Raw genomic sequence first — 26,136 nt, 5'->3', positions numbered from 1 at the left:
AATAATAATACTCAAATCTTTTCAGGGTACATTAAAATAGTGACTGCCATATAAATTATCTAGGCTCCAACATATCTGCATGCCTGTTGGTATATGAAACGTGTACATTATGACAACCTCTGTACCTATATATTTGCTAATCAAAGCAGGTAGCTAAGCCCTGATGCAAACTGATCTTAACCATGGTTCCATTTCCTTGTCAAAATGACAATGTTAATATGAAAAGACCATTAAACTAACCAGAATGGGCAGGAAATTAAAAACTTCAGGGCCAATAAGTCATTGTCACCAAATCCTGCAGTCCTTACCTCAGGCAGAACTCCATTAACTTCAATGTGATTTCTGCCTGAATATGAATTGAGTAAGGACTCCTAGATTTGGCCCACTGTTAAGACTTGAAGGGGAAGGAAAAAACCCAATAAATTAAACTCTGCTACATTTAGAAAACAACATTTTTCATGCATTAATGTTAATGCAAATTAATAACTTTGGTTACACTCATAAAACTTACATGATTTCTATACCTCCAATATCCCAAGAAGTGACAAAGGGCCCACTTCTACAACCTTTACTCATGTTGAATGAGGTCCTAATGTAAGGAGAGAGAAACCTCTCAAAGCAGAGATCATGATACTACATCTACAAAAACAGTAAAGCATAGACAAAAGCCTCATGCTTGATCACGAGGGATCTAGAGATGCAAATGATATCCCCTCTTCCCTAAGAGCACGTTCCCTCTAGGGTTATAAATAGAGAGAGAAAATCTGTCATTTTCAGTTTCAGTCTTCCTGGATTGAAGGGGTCAAATGCATAGCACCAACATAACAAAGCTTGCATTTTGCAAGAACTTCTGGATTTACTGACATTTAGACACACAAGGTTTGCCAAAGTGCTGTATTATATTGTGGCAAATTAGTACGAGTTTGGAGAGCGTTAGTGAACAGAAATTACAGCATTCATCTAGTCTGCTCATTAGTAAGCTGTCACATTCTCAGGGCACAATCCCAACTAATGAGTAGGTATGTCATCCCCTTCCCTCTAACCTGGGATGCTCTTTACAAGGCTTTGCTGCTGTAACCTCCAGTCTGGAGTGCTCACAAACAGCCTCCAACATGCAAGAGAGAGTGAGTGAGTGAGAGAGAGTGTGTGTGTTTCAGCCAGCCAGCCACCTGGGCCCTTACCAACCTTGGTTATATTGCAGGGTGTCCCCAATACATCCCCAGTCCTAGATTTCCCTCAGAAGTGTATGTCCTGTACTGCTCAGCCCTCTCCTGGACAATTACAAGCCTATATAAAGTCTGTCATTTCATTAATAAAAATGATAACCACACATCTTATTACCCCAAATGGCGTTTCCCAGAGATTATAATTTAAACACATTGGATCAGAGAAGACAATAAAACAAGTTTATTAACTATATAGAGATAGATTTTAAGTGAGTACAAATAATGAGGTATAAAAGTCAGAAACAGGTACCAAAAAAAGTTAAAATGCTACAGATGCCTAACAAACAATATCAGTTTCAAGCAAAGTTTTTCTCACCACATGCTCTCAGCAGTCTTACTGACCAAACTTCGTAGGCCAGGACCCCTACCCCAATTCAATGGCCGCTTCCTTTGTTCCTTCTGGTGCAGCAAATTGATGGAGAGAGAGAGGGTGTCTGATGCTTTTTATAGCCCTGTCCCTCCTTTGGGGAGCATTTCTAGCTGGGAGCAAGGCAACAGGCAGTCTGTATGGAAGGGAACTCCATGCTATTTCTTTGCCAAGATGCAGATATATTTGCCCTGTCCCTTTTCCCCCTTCAAAAATGGCCATTGAGAAGATAATGGTCTATCAACCTTGTTTACACTTGGCTGAGGCGTCAGCTTGCCCTTTGTCTCTGAAGAACTGGTTTGGCACACCCCAGACTTATCTAGAAAACATGCTTTTAGTCATAACTTCAGTATGTGTTTATAACTTCACATAGAATGCTGCTACGTGCATTTTGCCATGATATCACTAATCAGCAAATTATGAGTGTTCAGATGATACCTCACAAGGCATATTTTGTACAAAGATGATTACAATAGTGCGTAGGGTATGGACATAGGGTGCACAGACCTCTGTCACATAAGCTTCCCCTTGTGGGGGTTAATACATAAAGGGCTGGCTTCCAGCATAATAGTATCATCTGGTAATGATGCTAATGGTTATGGGTCTGGCTAGAGATGTTGTGAGAACTTCTAGGCCATGGGCCCCAATTGCCCCGTCTATTCTTAACTTGTACTGTACAAAGATTTAACAGGATTGTCAAAAATAGTGTCCAAGCTGGATTTATTATGTGCTAAGAGGCAATACATTGTCAAAAAGAATATGCCATAAGGAAATTATGAAAAATTCTTCTCCTCCCTCACACACACACTGCCATTTGAATGATTAGGTTCTCCCTCTGCTGAGCCTTTGAGTTTAGTCAGGGGCCCTGTGAATAACCCTAGCGAGAGCCAACCACTTAAGCTACCACTGTTGCACTAAGCCCATGATAAACCAACTAGCTCTGCCTCCGAACATCACTGTGTTCCTGATGCAGCATGTGCTATATAGAGACTAATGATGGGGTCTGCATGTATAATATGTGGTCACGGGCAATCACAGCACATTCAAAACTATTACAGTGTAGTAAGACATACTCATAATAGAGCTGCTAAACAAGTTGTTCACAAAAACTAATACCATGACCACATGGAATACAGAATCAACCTTTTCAGATTTTGCTAACAGATCATTTCTTTTCTAGATGTATTTTCTTGACCCTGAATTTAGCAGTACCACCAGAGTCCATCTGGTGGTACATCTAGAGACTTGAACTGCTGATTTCAATAGACTTTGGATAGTGACAATAATATAATTGCTAATACTACTGATGAAAAAAATACTTGACCATTACACTAGCAGAAATGGAGGGTTATTTTAGATTTCAGCTGATGTGAATGAGATCAGAATCTGGCTCACAAACAATAGCTGACTGCCATGGAAATACACGTTAGGCAAAGGAGAATGAGATACAAAAAACTATGGGCTTTACATAAGCCCACAAAATAAAGCAAAAATTGGCTCTACAGACCTCTATCCCTGGTACTCCCATAACACTGCAATGGGTATTCAGATGCCGTATGAGCTGTAGCATTTGGGCACAACAGATTGAATTAAGGCTGGAAGAAAATAATGCCTAGATCTTAAGTTCTTCTGAGAAAGGAGCTTTTTGTCCTTAACTCTGAATTTCCTTATTTTAGTAGGTTTAAGTCAGGCCATTAATGTAGCTCTTTTAAAATTTAATTTCCTCAGTCAAGTTCACAATGTTCTTTGCTAATGCAATAAAAGAAAAATACAGACTGACAAGCAATACAACTCTTACTGGAAAAAACAGTATGAAATATCTGCCCTGTTCTTAAAAATTCATGATCACAACTAGATTAACTATTGTTGCTTCTGTAATAGCTATTTTAAATTTCTGGTATTGGTGGGTTAACTACTCTAATACTATGAATTATGAAATTTATGATCAGAGACTACACAACTGTTTGAAATGTTTAAAGACTGCACTTTATTTATATATAATTTTGTAAGTATAGAGAATGTTGCCTAACAAACTTGTCTCTTCTTTGTTTTGTCTTCCTAATTCACTGGCTCCAGAGACAGAATGAGTTCTTAATACTAAATGTTGCAAGTGTACTCAGAAAAGGAAGAAAAATGAATTCAATTATATCTTAAATTCTTTGGGACAAATTTAGCCTTGGAATAGGTGGGCACAACTTCCATTGAGGTGGACAGGTCAGATACCTAGTTACTCAAAATCTAAATTTGGCCCTTTAGTTTTGTTTGCATTCCAATTAAAAATAGCAGACAGACACTTAGGCTGGTCAGATAGCATATATCAAGATGAATTTCCAACTAGAAACAAACAGGAGAATGACACAAATTTCCCACTCCCTCCCACTATTTTCTGTCCAGCTCTATTCAGCATTGAAATATTGATTTTCCTTCTTCAGGATGCTTTAAAACCAGTAACTCAATCCTCAACACTCCTGTGAGGCATCTAAGTATTATCCTAATTTTAAATTGGAAAAAATGAGGCAGAAAGGTTAAATAACTTGCCATGATATAAAAGAGAGTAAGAGCAGTCTTCAGAACTCAGACATTTTTAGCTCCCTTACTTGTAGTCACATCATCTCTCTTACTCAGCAAAATGGGGGTTGAGGCTATTTGACTCAGAATTTCCCCCAACAGTGCTACATAAAATGTCCCCCTTCTCTCTTTTTTCTGGAAAAGCTAGCACTTGTGAGAAAATAATTAAAAAAAACTGTAATGCATCTTCTAGTACATGTGTCCCTTTTTAGGTCATTAGCATTTTGATTGACAAGTTTTCCTCATTTGTAAAAGCTCCTGTTGAAACAGTACATCTAATTACTTAGCGTTAGATAATGGCTGTCTTGTTTCCACACTGCCCAACAGACTATTCATGCATAATGACATAATTCTCCCAAATGTGTAAAGATACATGCCATGGCTAAAACTAAACTACTGCATACCCAACAGATACACCACATCAGGGTAAACACCTGCAAATACAAGCCATCTAAAACTTTGATTTCAGCACTGCAGGTAAGTGCGCTTGCCTTGTTTTAACTTGAGGCCAAAATTTCATCAGAAAGTTCCACAATAAGACCTTTTTGTCTAAACCAAAAGTCACCAGTTGGTCATCCTCAAAAACTCCTTCACATGCCCCTTTTCTACAATGCATGTAAAGCTGATCATCAGAATTTTTCAGGGGAAATTTAAAATGCTTAGTACAAACAACATTTGTTTCTATACAACGTGGGGTACACACAAATTCTGGATAAACTGGGTTCAGACAAAAAGGTTTTTTTGTAATCCTACAACAATTTAGTAAATCTTTCAGTTACACGATTACAAGTTTTTATACACAAGCATGTTGACAATTACTGGAATCTTTTGCTCACTTTTGACCCAAGTAGGATGGGAAAAAACCCCAAAACATAAAATTAGGACATTGTGTGGTTTTACAATCCCCTGTGGGGAATTTTGGTCTATAAACTCACACACTAAATAGATGCTGCTCATCTGGATAAGTTTTGTGCTCTGTGAGAGTTATAATTTGAACAACAGTCGGAGATATAAGGAGACAGCTTAGAGGGCTAAAGCAGTAGTTCTCAAACTGTGGGTCGCGACCCCGTTTTAATGGCGTCGCCAGGGCTGGCATTAAACTTGCATTAAAAAGCCCAAGGGCTTCAGCCCTGAGTGGCAGGGCTCACGTTACAGGCCCCCCCACCTGGGACTAAAGCCCTGGGGCTTCGGCTTCCCTGTCTGGGATGGTGGGGCTCAGGCAGGGCTGGGGCTTTAGCATTGGCTTCGGCCCCCTCTTATGGGGTCGTGTAGTAATTTTTGTTGTCAGGGGTGCGGGGGAGGAGGAGAGAAGGTGTTACTGTGCAATGAAGTTTGAGAACCCCAGTTTAGAGCATGGTGGATGGAAAGGGGCTGGCTGGGGAACAAGACTATGGCTGTGGTGGGTGTGGGAAGTGAGTATGGTTAAGGAATATTGTGGTCAGGTAAAAACTAGTCAGCAGAGGTTTAGGTGGGTGGCAAGTGGATGTCAGGTGTCAAGGAAAGGGCAATAGGAAAGATGGCTGGAAGGGTGCAGGTCCATCCTCTCAACAGACAACCAAAACCCATTGTCCATGCACACCCATTTCCTGCCAGCCTTCTTCCACTGGACAGGTGCTGTTTTTCTGATCTGGTCTTGCTTGATTCAGCAGTGAGTGGAAAAAGTGACCAGGTTCACCGTTTCACTCATCTTCAATCAGAAATTTCCAAAGCTGCTTACAGATGACTCTCTCACGCACACAAAGCGTGCTCTTGTATGCCACAGGATGTAAAGATTTCCAGGAAAATCAAGGTCTTGTCATTGACTCTATTCCCTTAGAATACAAGTTTCTCTGTTTATGTTACCCACCAAAGCATGTTAAACTGGATTAGAAACAACAATTTGGAAGGGCCAAGAGGTCTGCACTACTTCGTAATAAACATTTAGATCACCAAGATATTATTAGATTACATATCAGCTTTCTTTGATGAACTGCTTCACCTGCCTTGCACTCTGTGGGACTGAAAGGAGACAGAGAGTTTGGTGTTGTAGTTAAGACACTGGACTGGGACTCCCAAGATAGGATTTAATTCCCAGCTCTACCATATTCTGACCATGTGACCTTTAGCAAGTCATCTACTCTATCTGTGCCTCAGACATCCACTGTAAAATGGAGATGATAATCCTTCCTTTCTCCCATCCTTTGTCTGCGTTGTATATTTGGATTATAAACTCTTTGGGGCAGAGGGTATTCCAGGTGTACATCTTTTACAGTGTATCAGTATAGTGCAGGGGTCGGCAACCTTTCAGAAGTGGTGTGCCGAGTCTTCATTTATTCACTCTAATTTAAAGTTCCGCGTGCCAGTAATACATTTTAACATTTTTAGGCCTCTTTCTCTAAGTCTATAATATATAACTAAACTATTGTTGTATGTAAAGTAAAAAATGTTTTAAAAATGTTTAAGAAACTTCATTTAAAATTAAATTAAAATGCAGAGCCCCTCAGACTGGTGGCCAGGACCCAGGCAGTGTGAGTGCCACTGAAAATCAGCTCGCATGCCTCCTTTGGCACCCATGCCATAGATTGCCTACCCCTGGTATAGTGCCTAGTCAATGATATTCTGAACTCAGTTGGAGCATCTTGGCACTACTAACAATGAAATTTTGCCTAACTTTACTTGGCTTCTGTGTCATCTGAGAACTAGTTCAGGGAAAAACAAACCACTACCACTACCGATTTCTCAAAGGGTTCTACTGCTTTAAATTTAATTATTGCTAATATACATACATGGCCAGAATCATTCCTCAGATATGCACCTACACTCCCCCGACCCACCCAATTTAATCAATCATTTAAATTTGTCATTTCATTAAAATGAATCTGATTTTCAGTTCAAATCCATCTTCTCCATCTTTAGCACAGAATTCTCTAAAGACTGCACAATTCAACTCTCTCCAATGTCTTTGTTATATCATTTCAATGTCTTTCATATCTTAGTGTGTAACATACACAACAAAGCTTCCGCATTTTTGGACAGGTCACATTTAAAACAGTTTCTATTAATGTTTATGAAAATGTAATTATGTCTATTGGAAATTGAGAATCTGCACTATGCTTTAATAATTTATTACTTGAAGAAAAGAACAACATTGTAATTAATAGCATGATGATTAAGAATAAAACCAAGAAATTTAGGTCACACAGTTATCAAACTAACTCTGAGCCATTTTCTATTTAACAATAAGAAATAAAGCAATATTGATTTACTGACCATCATGAAGTAAAGCAGGTCTCAAAGGAAAACCACAAGAGAATACTGAAGTATAGGAAAATACTAATGGCCAATAAGAACAAATTGATTCAGTCTGGTAGAATGCTTTATACTGGTACTGTATACTTGTATTTTTTAAGCTTGACTATTACACATTGGAAATGCGTATTTTCATTATAGTCTTTATCTATATAATTAACACTGACATTTTTAAAATAAGTTTAGTACACAAAACTGAAAGCTATTCTATAATCTGAAGAAAACAGTTTTTACACTGAACCAGTATCTATTATTCTCCTTCTCAGAGTCCAGCAGTTTGTATAATATATTAAATGGCAAAAAGCTATATTAAAGGAATACTGAGACTGTAATTTTAAACAAGATCATACAAAGGCAGGAAACACAAAAGTTAAAGATATTTGTCAACTTGAAATCTAGTCACTGAAATAAAAAATTGTTAGAAGCAGTTTGTTGCCCCCAAATCCTCCTTGCTAGTTTTTGTGACTTTACAATCACATTTTTCCCCGCTTTCTAAGAAAACGTTCTTCTCTCCCGCTGTTGCTGTATAAAAACACCCACACAAACCAACAAGAGAAAAACAGAGTATGGATCTATTCCTGAAACCTGATGTGTTGGTGGCCCCCTTGGGTTCAGGGTCTAAAAGACCGCACAGAAGTCCTGTGAAACACACAAATAAAATTAACTGAAAATAAGATGGAGAAATCCGCCCCCCCAACACACACTTAATTGAAAGAAATTACAGTAAAATTAGTGTTACTTGTTAAAATTGTAGGTAAAAAAAATTTAAAATAGAACATTTGTCCTGATAAGTTCATGATATCTCTAGAGTACCAATAACAATGTTGTCCCTGGGTATTTTATGGTTTATCTTGTCACAAATTTCCATTTGAAAAAAAAATTTTTAAGTGAAAAATGGCCTTTTAATAAAAATTCTTAGTTTTCCCAAAACGCAATTCCCCTTCCCCCCAAAACTAGGGTGAAAAAAAATCACTCCCCTCCCACCGTTTTTCCCTTCTTTCTTTCCTATCCTCTTTCCCCTTTTCAGTGGCAAAGTGGGAAAGGGGGAGAAAAAAAGGGGGAAGGAAGAGGAAAAAAAACGTTAGGATTTTGATGAAAAATGGACACAAGAAAACTTTTCAAAATCTGTGAGAAACATATTTACCGTTTTTCTACTAGCTGTACTAAAAATATAAATATGTTTAACTAGAGAAACAACAACAGGAAATGCTACATATACACAATGCAGCCAATTTAACATAGCCATTGAAACAATAATAGGAAGTCTAGTTTAACATTACACTTCTACCTGAAATGTGTTTATCTACTGTCTCACACAACAGCTAAGACTAAAAGAGCTGAAAGATAGGATAATAAAAACCATAGGTATAGTTCTTGAAATTATATTTTTAACTTATTTTTTAAAAATGGACTAGATTTCAAGTGGGTGTTTAACTTTTGTATTTCCTAATTTGTTGTTGAGCCTTAAATGTGCATTAAAGTTGATGGAATAGTGTTTGCCATAAGATATATAGACTGTACATTAGGATACCACAAAGGAAGCACATTAGTCTCTGCTAAATTCCTAGCGGATGCCTAAGGCACATGCTTCAGAGTACTTAACTATTATATATATTTTTAAACGAACCTTTCCCCCAAATTACATAAGGGAGAATATCCTCCTTGGGGGTGGGCCCATGAGGCCATGTAGAGCCCCACTACAGCCAAATGGACTCCATGTGGGCAGAAGGGTCCAGCCACACCCAGATAGTTGGAGGATTTGGGCCTTAATCTTTAAAATCTTTGTCTGGTCTATTTAGCAGCAGGGCCGAGATCATCATCTGAAATCTGGCACACCTCGTTATTTTTTACTTGCCAAAGTTTTAACTCTGGGGTTTCTGTGCGGTTTCAGAATTTCTGTCAAGTATAATATTTGTTTTAGGACATTGGCTGATCTCTCCTGAAATACAACTTTCAACATTCCCCCCGTCCCCGCCCTGTTTGTTTGGGAATAAGCTCATGAATTGTGCCTGGAATGGAATCAGTGTCTACACAATTTGAGAGAGTGCCCTGCTGGGTACGTATATTGCTTCAGGGTTTACACTGCTGAGGACTCTCAGCACTCTTTTTTCTTCCTGAATGTTTACACTCTAATGAAAAAGAAGTGGTTCAGGAAACATTTATAAATGTGGGCAATTGACATTAGTTTAGTAATGACTTGAAAAAAAACCATTACCCAGTACAATAACTGGCAGAAGAACAAAAGAAAATGCCTAGTATCAGAGGGGTAGCCGTGTTAGTCTGGTTCTGTAGAAGCAGCAAAGAATCCTGTGGCACCTTATAGACTAACAGACATTTTACAGCATGAGCTTTCGTGGGTGAATACCCACTTCTTCGGATGCAAGTCCAAAGAAGTGGGTATTCACCCACGAAAGCTCATGCTGCAAAACATCTGTTAGTCTATAAGGTGCCACAGGATTCTTTGCTGCTTCAAAAGAAAATGCCTGCATACATCCATGTTCTGTTGTGGGGAGCTGTTTCAGTATTGCCAACTCTTGCAATTTTATTGGGAATCTCATGATATTTGGTATTTAGCTCATGGGATACTGTGATTACATGAGAATCTTAACTTTCATTTAAAAATAAAATCAAAAGTTTCTAGACTTCGTGATTGCAAACGAAGTTTGAAAATGTGACCCAAGTGAACTCCAAAAGTTTCAAAAGCCAGATAGCAAATACAGTAAAAGCTGTTTTATCCGACACTTCAACGGAAAGCTCTATAAACCAACATTTATGATCTTCACTGAAATGCCCGTTTATAGTCTGGTTGGCGTGGGGCAGGAATGGGGTTGGGGGAAGGGGGGGTGCCAGATCCACAGGCTGCTCACCTTGGCCGGCTCCCTGCAAGCGGCCACCTGTCTCGGCTGCTCCTAGGCAGGAGGTGCAGCAGGCAGCTGTCTGTGCTGCCCCGGCCTCAAGCACTAGCAATGCAGCTCCCCTTGGCTATGAACCCCAGCCAAGGGGAGCTGCCGGGGTGGTGCCTGCAGGTGGAGGCAGTGCGCAGAACCTCCTGCCACTCCTCCACCTAGGAGCAGCAGGGACAGGTGGCCGCTTGCAGGGAGCCGGCCAAGGTGAGCAGCCCATGAATCTGGCACCTCCTGCCCCAACCTGCTGCCCTGAGCCTTTTCCCGCACCCAAACTCTCTCCCAGAACCCACACTCCACACCCCAACACCCTCCCTCTTAGTTAACTGGCATTTTTCCTCACTTACTGGCACCCGCTATTCCCCCCCACATGCCAGATAAAAGAGCTTTTACTGTAAAAAGAATATAGAAATTATTATTCCATAAAACCCTCATGGTTATTAAACTGATCTCATGATTTCTGAACACTTGTGGTTGGCAATACTATCATTTCCTAAAAATCACGGCTATAAAGTGCAGAGTTTTTCCTTCCTCAAAATAAAGCTGTCTCAGTTCCCATTCAAGAACAAACATATGAATAGTTGAGTAAATGGTTACTAGACAGTAGTATGCATCCTACCAGGTAACAACAGGGTACTTCAGGGTCTTGTGATTAGTATTCTAGTCCCCCTCACCAACTCAGTTAGGTCTGTCATCAGGATCCCATTGAATCATAGAATATCAGGGTTGGAAGGGACCTCAGAAGATCATCTAGTCCAACCCCCTGCTCAAAGCAGGATCAATCCCCAGGCAGATTTTTGCCCCAGATCTCTAAATGGCCCCCTCAAGGATTGAACTCACAACCCTGGGTTTAGTAGGCCAATGCTCAAACCACTGAGCTCTCTCCCCCTGCCCCTTTGAAGTTAATGGGAATTTTGATGAAATCCTGGATTAGACTTTTCTTTTCCCTGCAAATTTCAGATTCTAATCTGAATTCAACCCAGATTCAAATTTAAAGTAACGATCACCTGAAATAGCTGAGTTTCACTTCATTCCATGCAAACACAAAGTGATCCATTAATTGTAGAAAAACCGATGCAGATAGCTACTCTTCCTCCCCGTTCTCTCCCACCCCTCTCCCAGTGACATACATCAGGCAAGAATTTGGCTCTAGATACAACTTAATATTAATACATCTTGACAAAAGCTTAAAGTCTGATGTTGCATCATTTGCTACTGTAAATCTTGCATTGTATATTCCCTCACCTTTGTATAGAATATGCTGTACACATTATTTAATGGAAAACAGGTATTGTAATAAGCAATCACAATAAACGAAAGCAGTGTTTTCTGAAGCAAGGGGTGTGTCTACCTGAGGGGGAGCATCGCAAAAACAAACAATAAAAAACAGAAAATCCTAGCTGGGGTGAGATGGTGAAAGTGGGAGCAGACACACCTCTCGGTAGTTTTCTAGAGTCTCAGATTTGGTTTTTAAAAATGTAACTCCCTACCTCCTATGATTGCAAAAGCAAACCTTGAAAATGTAAGTCACGTGCAACTGACACATGAATGTCTGCCTGAGTTTGCAGAGAGCCTGAAACAATCATTCTGACATGTGAGTAGCCACAACTCCTCAATGAGTTCTAACCCAGATGTCAATGATAATACATGAAAATGCAAACAATGTTAACTATTTCACTGTTAATCAAACCATGCAGAAAGGGAGATGAAGTATCATTCTGAAAGTTTATGTAATCTATTCTAAACGATTGTTCTACCACCACATGGGTAGGACTGAAGTGGTAGCAATTGGTTTTAGGGTGACCAGATGTCCTGATTTTATAGGGACAGTCCCAATATTTGGGGCTTTTTGTTTGTTTTTTAAATATGGGCTCCTATTACCTCCCACTCCCTGTCCCGATTTTTCACATTTGCTATCTGGTCACCCTAGTTGGTTTAATTTTTCTGAAGGGCAGGTTCATCTTTAAAAAGTTTGAGAACCGCTGAACTAGTGTAAGAGAGCATCACAATCTGCATTTTGGTCCTCCTTTTTGTCAACCTTCATGGGTATGAATAAATGTTATTTTTGGTTTGGGGTAGAGGGGTAAAAATCAACAGACGTGGACTGATAAGATGTACATACAAAATATAAAATCTATAATCTTAAGGGCTTATCTTCACCACTATGCTAAATCAGCACCACTGTATTGCTGTAGTGGCCTCGGGTGAAGGCGCATTATGTCGATGGGAGAGTGCTCTCCTGCCGACAAAGCGGTGTCTACACTGCGCTAAGTTGATGCAAGTTACGCCGCTCAGGGCCTGTGTTCCCTCTAATTTTTCCCACCCATGTGTGGAATGAATTTTGTTATGGGCACCAACATGGAGGTGATGTGTGACATCACCTCGACATCACCTGACACATCACCTCCATACTGGTGCACATAAAATTCATGTGGTGGGGGAGGGGCCAAGAGATTCGGAGCATGGGAGGGAGCTCAGGGCTGGGGCAGAGAGTTAGGATATGGGGAGATGAGGGCTCCAGCTGCAGGTGTGGGATCTGGGGCTCAGGGCTGGGGATGAGGGTTGGGGTGTGCAGGCTCTGGGGTGGGGCTGAGGGGCTGGGGTGTGCAGGCTGCCCTGTGGGGATGGGGGGTGGGAAGAGAGAATGAACTCCACCCAGCTCTCTCCCCGCTCCCCCCTACAGCAGCACCTGGGCTGAGGGAGAGGGAAGTTCCTCTCCTCGCCATGGCAGCTCCGGGGTTAGGTTGGGGCTCTGGGAGGGACATCTCCCCCTGCCATGGCAGATCTGTGCCGGGGCACGTCCCCCGGCCACAGCAGGTCTGTGCTGGGGCTGGTTTGGGGCCAGGGAGGGGCATGGCTCCCCCGGCCACAGCAGATCCATCCAGGCCTGGATTGGGGCCAGGGAGGGGTGCGTCTCCCCCCACCGCGGCAGGTCCATGACTGGGCTAGGTCGGGGCCGGGGGAGAGGAATCTCCCCTGCCACAGCCAGAGTGCCTGCGCAGCGCTTAATAGGCTGCTATGCGGCTGCGCAGCTTAAAGGGAACTTAGCTCACCCCATAGCAACGTAACTTACATTGTGGTGGTGGTGTAGACAACCCCTTAGTATTCAAAGACCAGCTTTCTCCACCCTTTGTGACAACAATCAATCCTAACTCTGCCTTTAAAAACCTCAGGCTATTTTTTTTTCTTGTACAGTTAAATTAAGGTGATGCTGTGAAAACCGATGTTTAGCCCTTACATCAACATAGACTACATACTGAGAATACATCATGATTTGAAGTACAGTTCCAACAAGAAACCCCTTCACATATTATAATCAAATTACTGATTCTTGTTTTTAATCTAGTTTTCAGTCTATTTCTGTCTCTTTTAAACAATCTGTTTACCATTTTCTGTACACCAGATTTTTCTTCTCAAAGCTTTGATTGTGTAATTAACCTTTCTGACAATTGGGGGCAGAAAAGAGCATCTGGATTTCCAGATGTGACCCGCTGGTGCACTCTGCATTATCGCTAATGGCAGAAACTCGGGACATGCTCACCGAGGAACGCTAAAGGAACAGTGCCCTTTGTTAGAAAAGTGTCTGACAGTGAGCATGCAGCTGACTGTTAGATCACCCTGTTTTACTTACAAAGCACAAGTCATTTCGGACACTCATTTATTAAACAAAAGGTAGCATTCATGTTCAACAACAAGACTTGACGTACAGCAGCACAGGTGGCAGCAAACAACACAGTGCTGTGAGGGATGCCCTTTCTAGGCCATGAGCTCATTCCACCCATGCTGCTGTTTTCTCATCGAACTGTTAGGCCAGTTTTCTTCTTCAGTGGACTTCTCAGAACCCTGGGAATCTCTCCCATTTTCTCCTTTGTGCTCACTCTCCCTTTCACAGCAACTACCCTTATGGCAGGAGATCCCTCCACTATCACCAATGCCATCCTCCCAGTAGGACAGAGGGGCTTCCTAAGAGCAAGGCCAGACATTCTCAGCCTCCTCTTGAAAAGAATTGCAGTATGTTCTCCTCCCTACCCTTCCAGCCTTGGACCAGAAGAGACCTCCTGACTCATCAAGTCCAGTCCTTGCTCAAACGGGCACTCTGTCATATAATGCTTACGGGATTATGCTCTAGAACTAAACCAGAATCTGCTGCAACTGGGGTTTTATTCACTTTGTCAACTTCTGTTAGCTAATGCACAGATTCATTTAACAAAGCAACATACAGCACGGACAAGCCTGCAGATACTTTTGCACATTTGAGAACAGTACAACAATTATACTTGCTATACCTCAGAGAACAATTAAAAAAATCCCGAAGTACAAAATCTGAGTTCTAATCCTCTTTTTTTTATGGTCTTCTAATAGGAATTCATCACAGAAAGCAGTTTACTGTTATATAGCAACCCATGTCAAATCTCAGCAGCTGGAGATAGAACACTTATGCCATTTTAAAAAAATAACTGGAGTTAGAATCTGTCTATAATTAAATTGCATCAGAAAGCTTCACTGGTTTGAATGATTTACAGAGCCAGATTCTGTTCTTAGTGTTTTCTGGTATAAATCTGGATTAAACAAGTCTGAATGTCACTTTAAATATCAACAATTTTTACTTACTCGGCAATCCCTCTGTAGTGTTTTCATCAGTGCGCTGTACGTTTCTGAGTCAAAATACAGTCCTTCATGCATCTCTTGCAAGAAATCCAAGTCTTTAAATGTGGGGTTAGACTTCTCTCTTTCTTTTCTTGATGCTCTCCGTTTATAGGTAGAGCCTTTCAAGTCATATGTGAAATGCATTTTCATTGCCCGAGGCAAAACATTGTTCATCACAACGATTCTGATATTAATGCCCCCCGACTGAACACAGTACAGTCCATAAAATTTTGGTAGGAGAGTCCTTGGATTCTGGTTCAAATTCTTAAAAAAAAAAAAGTTAGAATAGATTTTTATAAACATCCACATTTTAGAAGGATTTTCACACTTAAGCATATTAACATTGAAAAAGGGGTGTGTGTTACTTTATATTCTAAACAATTCATTTGACCAGTCAGTCATTCTCTCCATACCACGGCCCCAAACTTGAAAAAGCTGGCACAACCCAGGAGAAAAGAGACCATGTTTAAATGAAATTGAGGGATCTGTGTGACAGAAGTGTCAGGGCCAAAAATCAAAGAAAGGCCCAGGACATCCCAAAAGCCAGGCCATGTCTCCCTATACCTGTGCACTGAGGAGGCGAGAGCAGTGGTGTAGAGGGAAGAGACATGGCCTGCTGATTCCATTTTATGTCACTTTTGGCCACGTAGTTCACTCTGTACATTTTAAGCTTCTGACATGACCACATTTCCTCTCTGTACTGCCTTGAAGAGAACCACAGAGTCTTTCATCACTGCACACCATAGGGTTTCTTTGTCCTCTTGCATGGGATCTATTTAAATTAAGTCAATAGCATAGCAGAAACTCAGCATTTTTGCTGTATTTGACCTTAATGTGCCCTCATGAGAAGGCTCTTGATTGAGTCTAGAGATGGTGTGAAGACTTTTAGCAGAACAACCCTCTCACCCAAAGATTTTTTTAAGGAGTTTGGATCCCATTTTATTCAAGTCATCTCTGGTTTCGGTTTTGTGAAACAAAAGCCCAATCCAGTGAGGTTTTGCAAAACCGGAGTTACTGCCAATTTTGGCCATGTTTATTATAGCCCAGATTACTTTTTTGCATTCTGAAGTAGACAACAATGATCCTTTTATGACATCACAGTCTGCCAAAATGGAAACTGTATTGTATCCCAAATTCAACAGCAGGCCAAGCATCTAGCAGGAGAGAATAAGAGCTGGGAAGGCAAGAACCGTATTTTAGACACTCATATCTTCAATCACTATCAACATGAGACACAGATGAAGAAATAATTTTTATTTTAAGTCTGTTATGGTTAAAAGTTCCCCTGTACAACTAAAGAAAGAAAGTTCCTCCTTAAGAAGCCTCGATACAGGAATTGCAAGAATTAAACCTTTTTATTTTGGTAAATGCTTGTGTGTATAATGTTAACTTTGTGATTGGTTAGTTCACAAAAACAAAGCAGAAAAACCTTTATAATGTGTATTTGTATGATGGCCAACTCAGACATAAATCAAACAGATTATAATGATTAACAACGAAGACTACCAGCTATGATATATTTTCTGAATCTTTGAATGAGTGAAGTCTCTTTACACAAACATTCAAACTCAGTTACTTTATATTAGCTTAATACCACCATCATCAGATAATTACTGTACATTTCAAATAAATGGGGGGGAAAGTGTCCAAGAGTGATTTTAATTTTTTTTTTTTTTTTTTTTTTTAAAGAAAGGGGATTGGGAGGATGGGGACACATCTGTTCACTACAGGCCCAATCCTGCAAGGTGCTGACCATCACCTGAGCGGTGTTGGGGGCTTGCCTCTTCATGGGAGCTCAGTAGCTATCAGGAAAAATGCAGCCTCTTGCAGAATTTAGTCCTATTTGTTTCTGATGGTCAGTTTATTCACTTTGCTGACAACTGGCCCATATTAAAGAGACCGTCAACTTAGCTGAAGCCCAAAAATATATCTGGTTAAAATAAATATTTTTTAAAGAAGTTATATGAATAGAAATCTTTTTCAACAAAATGTTGTTGTGCTAATATAGGAAAACCCAAAATTAAAGCAGTTTAGAAACTGAAGGGAAATTGACCAGTCTAGTTTCTTTGGCCCCCTTGAATGAAATGCAAAGGGCAAACAAACATAAATGAAGAAAAATAAATTAGGCTTTTAAAAGTTCTTTCCATTTTAATACTAAATTAACCATCTTGATATTGTCCCTTTAGCATTTAGGGTAAAAGTGACCTCCACTTTTAGGTTAAATTACTTTTTGCTGGAGAGTGTATGCCCACAATGAAGTTGTTTTTAAAGTGTAAGATTTATAAAAATATTAAGATAAACATTAAATAAAAATCAACAAAAATACTGGAAGACAATCAATGAAATTATTCATAAATAAAAGGACATGTGAAACATGAAGGATATGGAAAAAAATGTATGGAAGTAGAAAAATTAATGATCTGCAGTTACTCACCATGTAGTAACCTGGTAACAGCTTCTGAAGAAACTCAGCCTCTTTGTGTTGAACTGTTTTGATGATGAACTCATCATCACTGGTTACAAAAAATAAAGACCCGCTGGCACCAGGGTTGGATAATTCTATTAAAGGCTCACTGCAGATTGAATACTGAAACAAAGACAAAACGGAATTTGCAGCCAATACAGGTGGTTTTCAATATAAAAATCTTTTAAAAGAATGGCTGGTACAAAGGGGAGGGTGGGGGGAAGACAGTAAGGAGATGGTTAAAGTTCCTCAATTCTCAAGCTGCCTCAGCCCCTGCATAAGTTAGAACAGATAGGTGATCATACAACAGTTGAGAACTGGAAGAGCATGGATATGTTCCATGACCCCCAAATTATGGTGAGGAGATAGCCCTCTGCCTCAAGAATACATACTGCAATTTGCCTTTACATTAGATAAAATGTAGAAGATAGAATACTTTTAGCTGATGGGAATCAGATGTCCTATACAGAAAAATAGAAAATCTCTATATTTATAAATATTTTACTGCATCAATGTTAATTCACATTTCATGCCCCCACTCAACCCTTTTAGTATCCGTCTCCTCTCTAAACCCAGTAATTGAGGGATTTTCATTTGTAATAAACTGAAGAGTGGGATTAATATGCTAATAAAAAAAATCTTGGTTAAGAATCTCTTTTCCTCTATTTAAAAAAGCAGGTATATAGTTAAGATCAATAACTTCATACACATTGAAATTGTAGCACAGTAACATTAATAAGGGACTGTCCCTCAAACAAATAAACTACACTTAAAACAAGATGTGTTTTAAACTATTTACGTACCAGGGGAATCGTTCTTAAAATAGCAGCATGTTTACTGGTCTTTTTACAACTGCAAGAGTGGCTGTTCCTTAACTAGTTGCCCTTTCCACCAGGACTATCAAGAAAAGTGCCTGAAAAGGGCTGAGTTTCATTACAAGAAATCATTTTTTATTAACCAAATCCTGGTATTATTGAATTCAAAAGGAGCTCTGCCACTATTTCAGTGGGATGAGGATTTGGTCCTATAGACATCAATAGATGATGAGGTGGACCAGAGATGTTCAAGAACAAGGGGGTTGAGGTAGGAAGAGGAATGGAACAACAACAACTATGATTAGGGGAAAATATAGTTTAAAAAATAAATGCTTGTTCTGAGTTCATGTGTTTTACCATGTAGTACATATTTTTAAAAAGATAACGCATCAAATTTTCACTTTCATTTTAGTAAATGTTACACTATACACCTTTGAATCAAGAGGGTCTTTACATTATGTTACTATCCACATTTCTAGCCCACCCTGCCAACATATGCAGCCTCAATAGTGAAAAGTATTATTGCTATGAGGTTTTGAAGCCAATTATTTGGAAAATTAAAATATAATAAATTACATTATTACATGACATGCATCCAACGAAGTGGGTATTCACCCACGAAAGCTCATGCTCCAATACTTCTGTTAGTCTATAAGGTGCCACAGGACACTTTGCTGCTTTTAATAAATTACATTATTACAATAAAATAGGGATGGCCTATAAGGAAAATCACAAATCCAGGATTACATGTTATGAAACAAGGATCTGATTTTATCCTTGGATTTGTTTTTTTGCAAAATAAAAGCCTAACTCTCAAAGTTTTGCTCAACCAAACCCTGAGCCTTTTGCTCAAGACTGAGAAGAGAAAGATAGTTTGCGATCAACACACTGACATGCTGAATACCCGTGTTTTGTATACTTTCCAGTCACCATTTATTTGTACAAGCTGTTCAAATTTATTTTTTCCCTTCATCCTGCTTCCTGCAGCGCTTCCATACTGTATCATTTGGAAGAAGGCAAAGCTACAACAGCTGTGCCCCGCCAATGCAAATTAACAGTGTAAACCTACTTAGTGTTGCTGAGATACTTTTCCTTCCATTTCTCTCCTCCCCCTCTCTCTTTAACAGGAACCAGTATAAAAGAGCAATCCCACTATTTTCAGTTGCTTTATTGCAGCCTGAAAGGAAACTGATTAAGACAACAGAATTTTGAATTATATCTTGTTTAGTAGACAGGGGGTTGAGGTAAGAGGTTGTGAATGGGGAGACTAATTTTATTGTCAACTGATTTTAATTAATAAATCCAACTCCTTCAGAAGCAAATAAAGTAGTAGCAGCGCTAAAACCACTGTAGCCCTTTCTAGAAATACAGAAAATGGTTCAGGTACTTACTTTTGGCCTAACACTGTGCATGTTATAACTAGAGAGAAGATGGTCAAATCTGGATTGGTTTTAAACAAATTCAAGGCTGAGTATATAACAGCAGCAAAATCTCAAGAAATATTCTCATGAGATTTCTGCCATTTTTTGTCAAGGATTTCAGTCATATCCAAACTGGAAAAAACTGGTTCCAGCCAGTTGTTTCTGACCTCATTATTACAATCCAATCTCCCGTGGAATTCAGGGTTCCACTTGTGATCTCTCTCATTATAATATGTGGCCCAAGAGACTCTTTAATTGAATCCACAGAGAGATGAATAAATCAAAAGGCTATAAAAATGACACACTGTCTACAGCAGTGATTTGCCCCCATTATAAGTATCAGTGGCTAGCCAGAGGGGAAGCTGAACTGGTGCAAACCTATAAGCCACAAATTCCACCGGTGTAGTTTACTCCTGCTTCAAACTGGGTTCAGTTGCACTGGTACAAATTGGTTGTGACAGCTTTCCCATCTGCACTGGGGTAGCTTCCCTGGTGGCCAGCCACTGATGGCTGAAATCCACAGTGTAGACAAGGCCTAAGACTATAGTGTCTCCAGATCCATCTTTTAAAAAGGATAGGGCAAGGCAGATTTGCCCTTAGACTTTAAGGTCAGAAGGGACAATCATGATCATTGAAGCTGACCTCCTACACATTGCAGGTCACAGAACCTCACCCACCCACTCCTGTAATAGACCCTTAATCTCTAGCTGAGTTTCTGAAGTCCTCAAATCATGGTTTAAAGAATGAAAGTTGCAGAGAATTCGCCATTCACACCAGTTTAAACCTGCAAGTGACCCATGCTGCAGGGGAAGGTGAAAACACCCCCAAGGTTTCTGCCAATCTGACCCATTGGAAAATTCCTTCCCAATCCCAAATATGGCAATCAGTTTAAGTATTGTATAAACAAGCCTTTGTGAAACCTAAAGCCCAACAAATATTTCCATGCAACTAGTACAAATATCCCAATGGAAAGTTTTACTTTAATTTGAAGTTGGGATCAGTATAAGGCACCCAAGCACTAGCATAATGCTCCTGTATTTGGGTTGCCAACTTTGCAGGACAATATTTTTATTTTAAAAAACTAACTAGGCTAGTTTCACAGTCCAAGATGTGAGAAATATATTAAACTGGACAGAGATGGTCTAGAAATATTCTGATTCTTTTATTAAACCAATTTTGTTGTGTGTGTTTCACTTAAGATAATTGACAAATAGCTTATTAAAATTCTTTCAACTGTAAAGAATCTCAGTTGTTAACACAAGTAAAAATATTTGTAAAAAAATGCAGGTTTTTTAAACTCTACATTGAACCTTTAAGCACAAGGAATGCAAAAAGCTGCTGGGCCCCATATTGGGGGATACATAGCTCTGAAGTGAACTGGCAATGTGAAAAATGATCTGATCTTGCCCTCTTAACAAATGAGGAAGACACCCTACACACAGACCCCTCACAACCTTGCCAGCAGCAGATCTGTAGGGGGAGGAAGATCTTGGACCATCCTTTTTTTTGACAATGTTGGTCCCCACGAGGAAGGTCAGACCTGTCTACCTAACAGCAAGGTTGCTATATTTTCACATTCGAGCACGTGCATGAGACACATAGTATGAGTAGGGCCCTACCAAATTCCCAGACATGAAAAACATGTCACGGACTGTGAAATCTGGTCTTGTGTGCTTTTACCTTAGATTATACAGATTTCACACTGGGAGTCCAGCGTTTCTCAAACTGGGGGTCCTGACCCAAAAGGAGTTTCAGGGGAGGTTCGCAAGGTTATTTTAGGGGGGGCTGTGGTATTGCCACCCTTACTTCTGCGCTGCTGCCTTCAGAGCTGGGCAGCCAGAGAATGTCAGCTGCTGACTGAGGGCCCAGCTCTGTAGGCAGCAATGCAGAAGTAAGGGTAGCAATACCATGCCACCCTTACTTCTGCAGCGGCTCTGCCTTCAGAGCTGGGCTCCCAGCCAGCAGCCACTGCTCTCCAGCTGTTCAGCTCTGAAGGCAGAGCCACCACCAGCAGTGCAGAAGCGTTGCCATACCACAACCCCCCCTATGATATCCTTGCAACCACCCCACAACTCCTTTTTGGGTCAGGATCCCTACAATTACAACACCATGAAATTTCAGATTTAAATAGCTGAAATCATGACATTTACTATTTTAAAAATCCTATGACTGTGAAATTGACCAAAATGGACCATGAATTTGGTAGGGTCCTAAGTATGATTATTAAAGGCTTCAAACACTAGAAATGATACAGCGGCACAGTTTCAGATGCATGGCTGTAGCATTTCAATGTAGATCCTATCTATGCTGAAGGGTGTGGTGGTTCTGTCACTACAGGTATCCTCCTCTCTGAGAGGCAGTAACTAGGTCAATGGAAGAATACTGAGTTACTAAGCTGGGCTGACTTAACTTTTTATTGTAGACCAGGCCTAAGACTGCAAATCAAAAGGAACAGAACAGAAAGCAGCCTTTACAAGGGTATCAGTGTCTTTCTCAGGTCATCTCTTTTTCCATGTCAAGGTTAGAACAGATGTATGTAAACACTATTTTCTTGTGAAGTACATAAATAAGGCAGTTAGCATATGAGAGCACTCAATTAGAATTCAATTAGCAAAATTCACATGAGTTTTTAAATCTAATTATAATATTCGTGTAGAGATAATTACCTGAACTAGCAGCAATACTCTAGGTATTAAACTATCAATTAACATGGCAGGTTTTATAGCAATCACTTAAAAGCTGGAGAATTAAAAAAAGTTTTGCCAAAAGCTAAATTTATACACCAGTTACAAATTCTAAAAACTTCTACTCCTCTTTAGAGCATTGTTAGCCATCCCCCTCCTCTGCTATAGACTAGAATAGTGTTCACATCACTTTTTTATTATTATTATTAAAGTTCAGGGGAAAATTATAAAATTCTTACCAAGTAATCATCAGGCTTGATACCAAAAAGTTCTCTGAAGTAACGGAAAGCTAGAGGAGCATAGGTCTTAAATCTGAAGTCGGGGTAATGATGAGCAGGGGTCAAATTGCTGCCTTCACTACATTGAAAAGACAAATAAAGAAAACAGCAAATATTACAATAAATTTTTTAAAACCACTTCTTTTTGCAGCTAGTTTTCCTTTAATACTTCCCACCATGATCACTGGCATCCTGAGACAAAAGTCACTCGAAAGAGTTTGAAATAATGTAGAATCAAATGTTAATGTAAAAGTGATGCCAGGAAAACAGCAGTCTTGTGTCCTCTCCTCACCCTGAGGGAAGTAACCATCATCATCATCAGTCACACCATCAGTGGGTTAAGGTATTATTTATACCAGCATCTCAGCCTTCTATGTCCCCTCAGTGTTACTCTCTCTTGCAAACTAGGTCATGGCACTACCGTAGGCTCCCTCAACCCTAAAACTTTGTAGTCTGCAACCAGTTACTTACATAGCTGGCTCTACACCTGGTTTTGGGTCTGCAGGACACATGGTAAAAAACCTCCATTAATTACTGTGCTCAGGTAAAAGTGTTTTTCCCCTACCACAGGTGCAGGCTGGCACAACTGTGGGCTGAACTGGTTAAAGGAAAACAATTTATTTCAGTGTGAACAGAGTACCCTAATCATGACCATGTTACTGGATTGGCTATTCCACAACCCCCGCCTCCCTCCTCCCCTCCCCCAGACACAAAAAACAAAGAAAACCCCACCTTTCTTGGGCAGGACATCCCAGAGTGCATTGCCTCATGTACTATGATTCAACTCTGGATGCATATCCTGTGGGAATTCTATCCCATGCTAAGTGACTATGGAATAACTGCCCAGATACATTGATACAAGACGTGTTTCAGCAGCATAGTAGGATGTGTACCCAGACAGTTATGGCGGATAGCTGCTGTGTTAACACAAACTGAACGGTGTAACTTGTAACCAGATACAAAATAGCAGATAAAAGTTGTAATGCAGACAGGGTCTAGGACATAATGCCCTAATTTGATCATTTCAGCCATACATTGTGCATCCAAAAGTTCATTTACCTCTGCATAAATTTGTTTACAGTAGAAGTATCTAACATAAAAGTATAAATAACTAGTAATAAATGTAAATATTTGAACATCCTGGTTTTTTATACTCTAAATTGTTTTACTACCAGAATTGAAACAGATGACCTGAAATATATTCTGAATATATGCACTGAAATTATATTATAATAGTAACATATTGTGATGGAAGAAGTTCATTCAGCTCATCTACATCTATCTTTTATTATCAGGCAAAAATAGAAAAAACTGAGCTTAACTCAATTGTGCGAGCTGGAAAAAAAGGTTATTGAGCCTCCACAAAACTGACCCCCAAAACTCTCGAGCAGGAGATCAATGATAAGGGGATAAAAGGGATAAAAGAACCGATGAAACTACAGGCTAAAAGTACTGTATCAAAGAAAAAACTCTGACTGGCTAGCTAGTCCCTACCCTGGTTGCTAGCTGTTAATAAAAGCAGCTTTTTCAAAATGAACTATTTTGCAGATTTTATAGGCTGTGCAGCACAAACTGTCTTAGATATAAAATCAGTTCCATTCATCTGTTTGTTGCTCCTAAAATGTCATGGCAAAGGGAAAACAGTTATGACTGCCTAACACCACCAATTATATGTCCCTATTTTCCATTGGTTTTAACTTGGCCAAACTTCAACTGTTTGGACTGAAACCGTCCAAGTTCGGTGTATGGCTCAGGCTAATCTTTTGGGGGAAATGTTTAATCAAAAAATGGTTCCCAATTATAAGATTAGGGAAAAACTAAACTGTTTTGTCCATGTTAAACTCTTACCACAATTTCATAAGGAAGCTCCAGTGCCTCCATGCTTTAATTTGAAATATGGGAGGGAATTGTCCTGATATTGGGATGTGCCTTTTGCTGTTCTTATGTAAGAACTCCCAAATTTGGCCAAGTATAAGCCTCTGAAAAAGTCACACATTGTCAGCAAAGACATATCAGAATGTAGCAGCTACATTTTCCAAAGATTCCATCTGCACTGAGCACGGTCCAGCCCTGGTGCTGTCAAAAAAAAAAAAAAAGAGCTCAGGATAACTTGCATTAACTGGTAAAATATCTATATCTATCTATACATATATATCATGACCAAGTGTCATATCATAACAAAGTTGTGTGAACTAGAGTTACTCCGCGACATGTCTTTAACACCAAGACACCTGCAAGTCATAACATCACATTGGATCTAAGAGGACCAGTGGCACGGAGCATGCAGCATTTCCCCAAGATTCCAAGGTAGAGTAGAGAATCCTTTAAAGTTGGGTTACAGAAGGGAAAAGAATGATTAGGCTGCATAAAATATCTGTCAGCTTGGCTGTTACTGCCAGTATTGCTACAGTAACTGCATTGGCCCTAGTAGTGGGAAGAGAGGCTATGGATTTGCATAGCGGTGTTTATGAGGACAGGAGAGACTATTTGCACGAGTTCCCAGAGTAGCTTCACACTACCCAAATGCAGAGCAGCCATAGGTTCCCTCGTCATATGCCGGGTGGGCCAATTGCCCTCAGGATCAACTGGCTCAGCCAAATTTGTGTTCTGTAAAATAAGCACTCATGCTCACTGCCATTTAAACTGCATTCAGAATCTGGTCCTAAAAATGAATTACTGTACTGTAACCCTCTGTGACACATCACAGTTGGCTCCTAAAAGCAACATGCTGTAAACTTCCTTCTGGATAGCCCAATATGAATAACAAGAGCTTTGCCCGTCACATCCTGTCCCAAAAATAAGTGTGGAGAGGAGTGGAGGCTGGGAAGGTATCTTCTCATCCTTGCACATGTGCTATAATGGTTAGTGAAAGAAAACATTTTAAGCAGTTTAAAGGCACAGTGCAAAGACAAGGTAACTTACTGAAACTGACTGAGTCAAACATGCAATACACACAAGCTTGGGCCAAATTCTGCTTAGATACATCAATGTAAATATTAAGTAATTGCACTGAAATCAGTGGAGTTATTCCTGCTTTACAGCAGCATAACCCAGCCGAACTTGGTCCATTATGTTGAGTTCTAAACTAACCAACTTTTCTCTCTTGGTGTTTTTACCACATGAATCTCTTACTGTTGGTATCCTGAAATACTACTATGTTTTGCTATGGTTACTAAACTATCAAACAGATGGTGCAGTTTACTTGAGGGGTGGAGAACTACACAGAGGTTATTTCTTTTCTGTTATTGATTAATCATAAAACAATTGTTGGCTATCTTTCCACATTTTTCTTTTATACAATACTGTAACTGTCATATGATTTTGCTTGCTGGAATGCAAGAAGAAGTGTTGTTTCATTACACTTCAAGTAGTCTGGATCTACAGCATCACACTCCCCATCAGTACCCGGCCTGGGCCAGGGAAACTAATGATCCAACCAGCAGACCAAATTTGGTGATGAATCCTGGTCACGTGG

The 26,136-nt window shown here is 39.9% G+C and overlaps 1 protein-coding gene across 3 annotated transcripts in view; it reads right to left on the bottom strand.

The window, feature by feature from the left end:
• The window catches only part of PIP5K1B (phosphatidylinositol-4-phosphate 5-kinase type 1 beta), a 153,467-nt gene that overhangs the window by 55,054 nt on the left and 72,277 nt on the right, over positions 1-26,136 (bottom strand). For all 3 annotated transcript variants that reach the window (XM_045021322.1, XM_045021319.1, XM_045021321.1), the window contains exons 5-7: positions 22,623-22,740; positions 17,434-17,586; positions 14,964-15,263 (exon numbers count right to left, since the gene is read on the bottom strand). In XM_045021322.1, the coding sequence (XP_044877257.1) occupies positions 14,964-15,263; positions 17,434-17,586; positions 22,623-22,740 (571 nt within the window). The remainder of the gene's footprint in view (positions 1-14,963; positions 15,264-17,433; positions 17,587-22,622; positions 22,741-26,136) is intronic.

This window comes from Mauremys mutica, chromosome 6 (genome assembly GCF_020497125.1).
Source record: "Mauremys mutica isolate MM-2020 ecotype Southern chromosome 6, ASM2049712v1, whole genome shotgun sequence".
In the NCBI taxonomy this organism is placed as follows: Eukaryota; Metazoa; Chordata; order Testudines; family Geoemydidae; genus Mauremys; species Mauremys mutica.
This window is presented reverse-complemented; position numbering and strand designations above follow the sequence as displayed.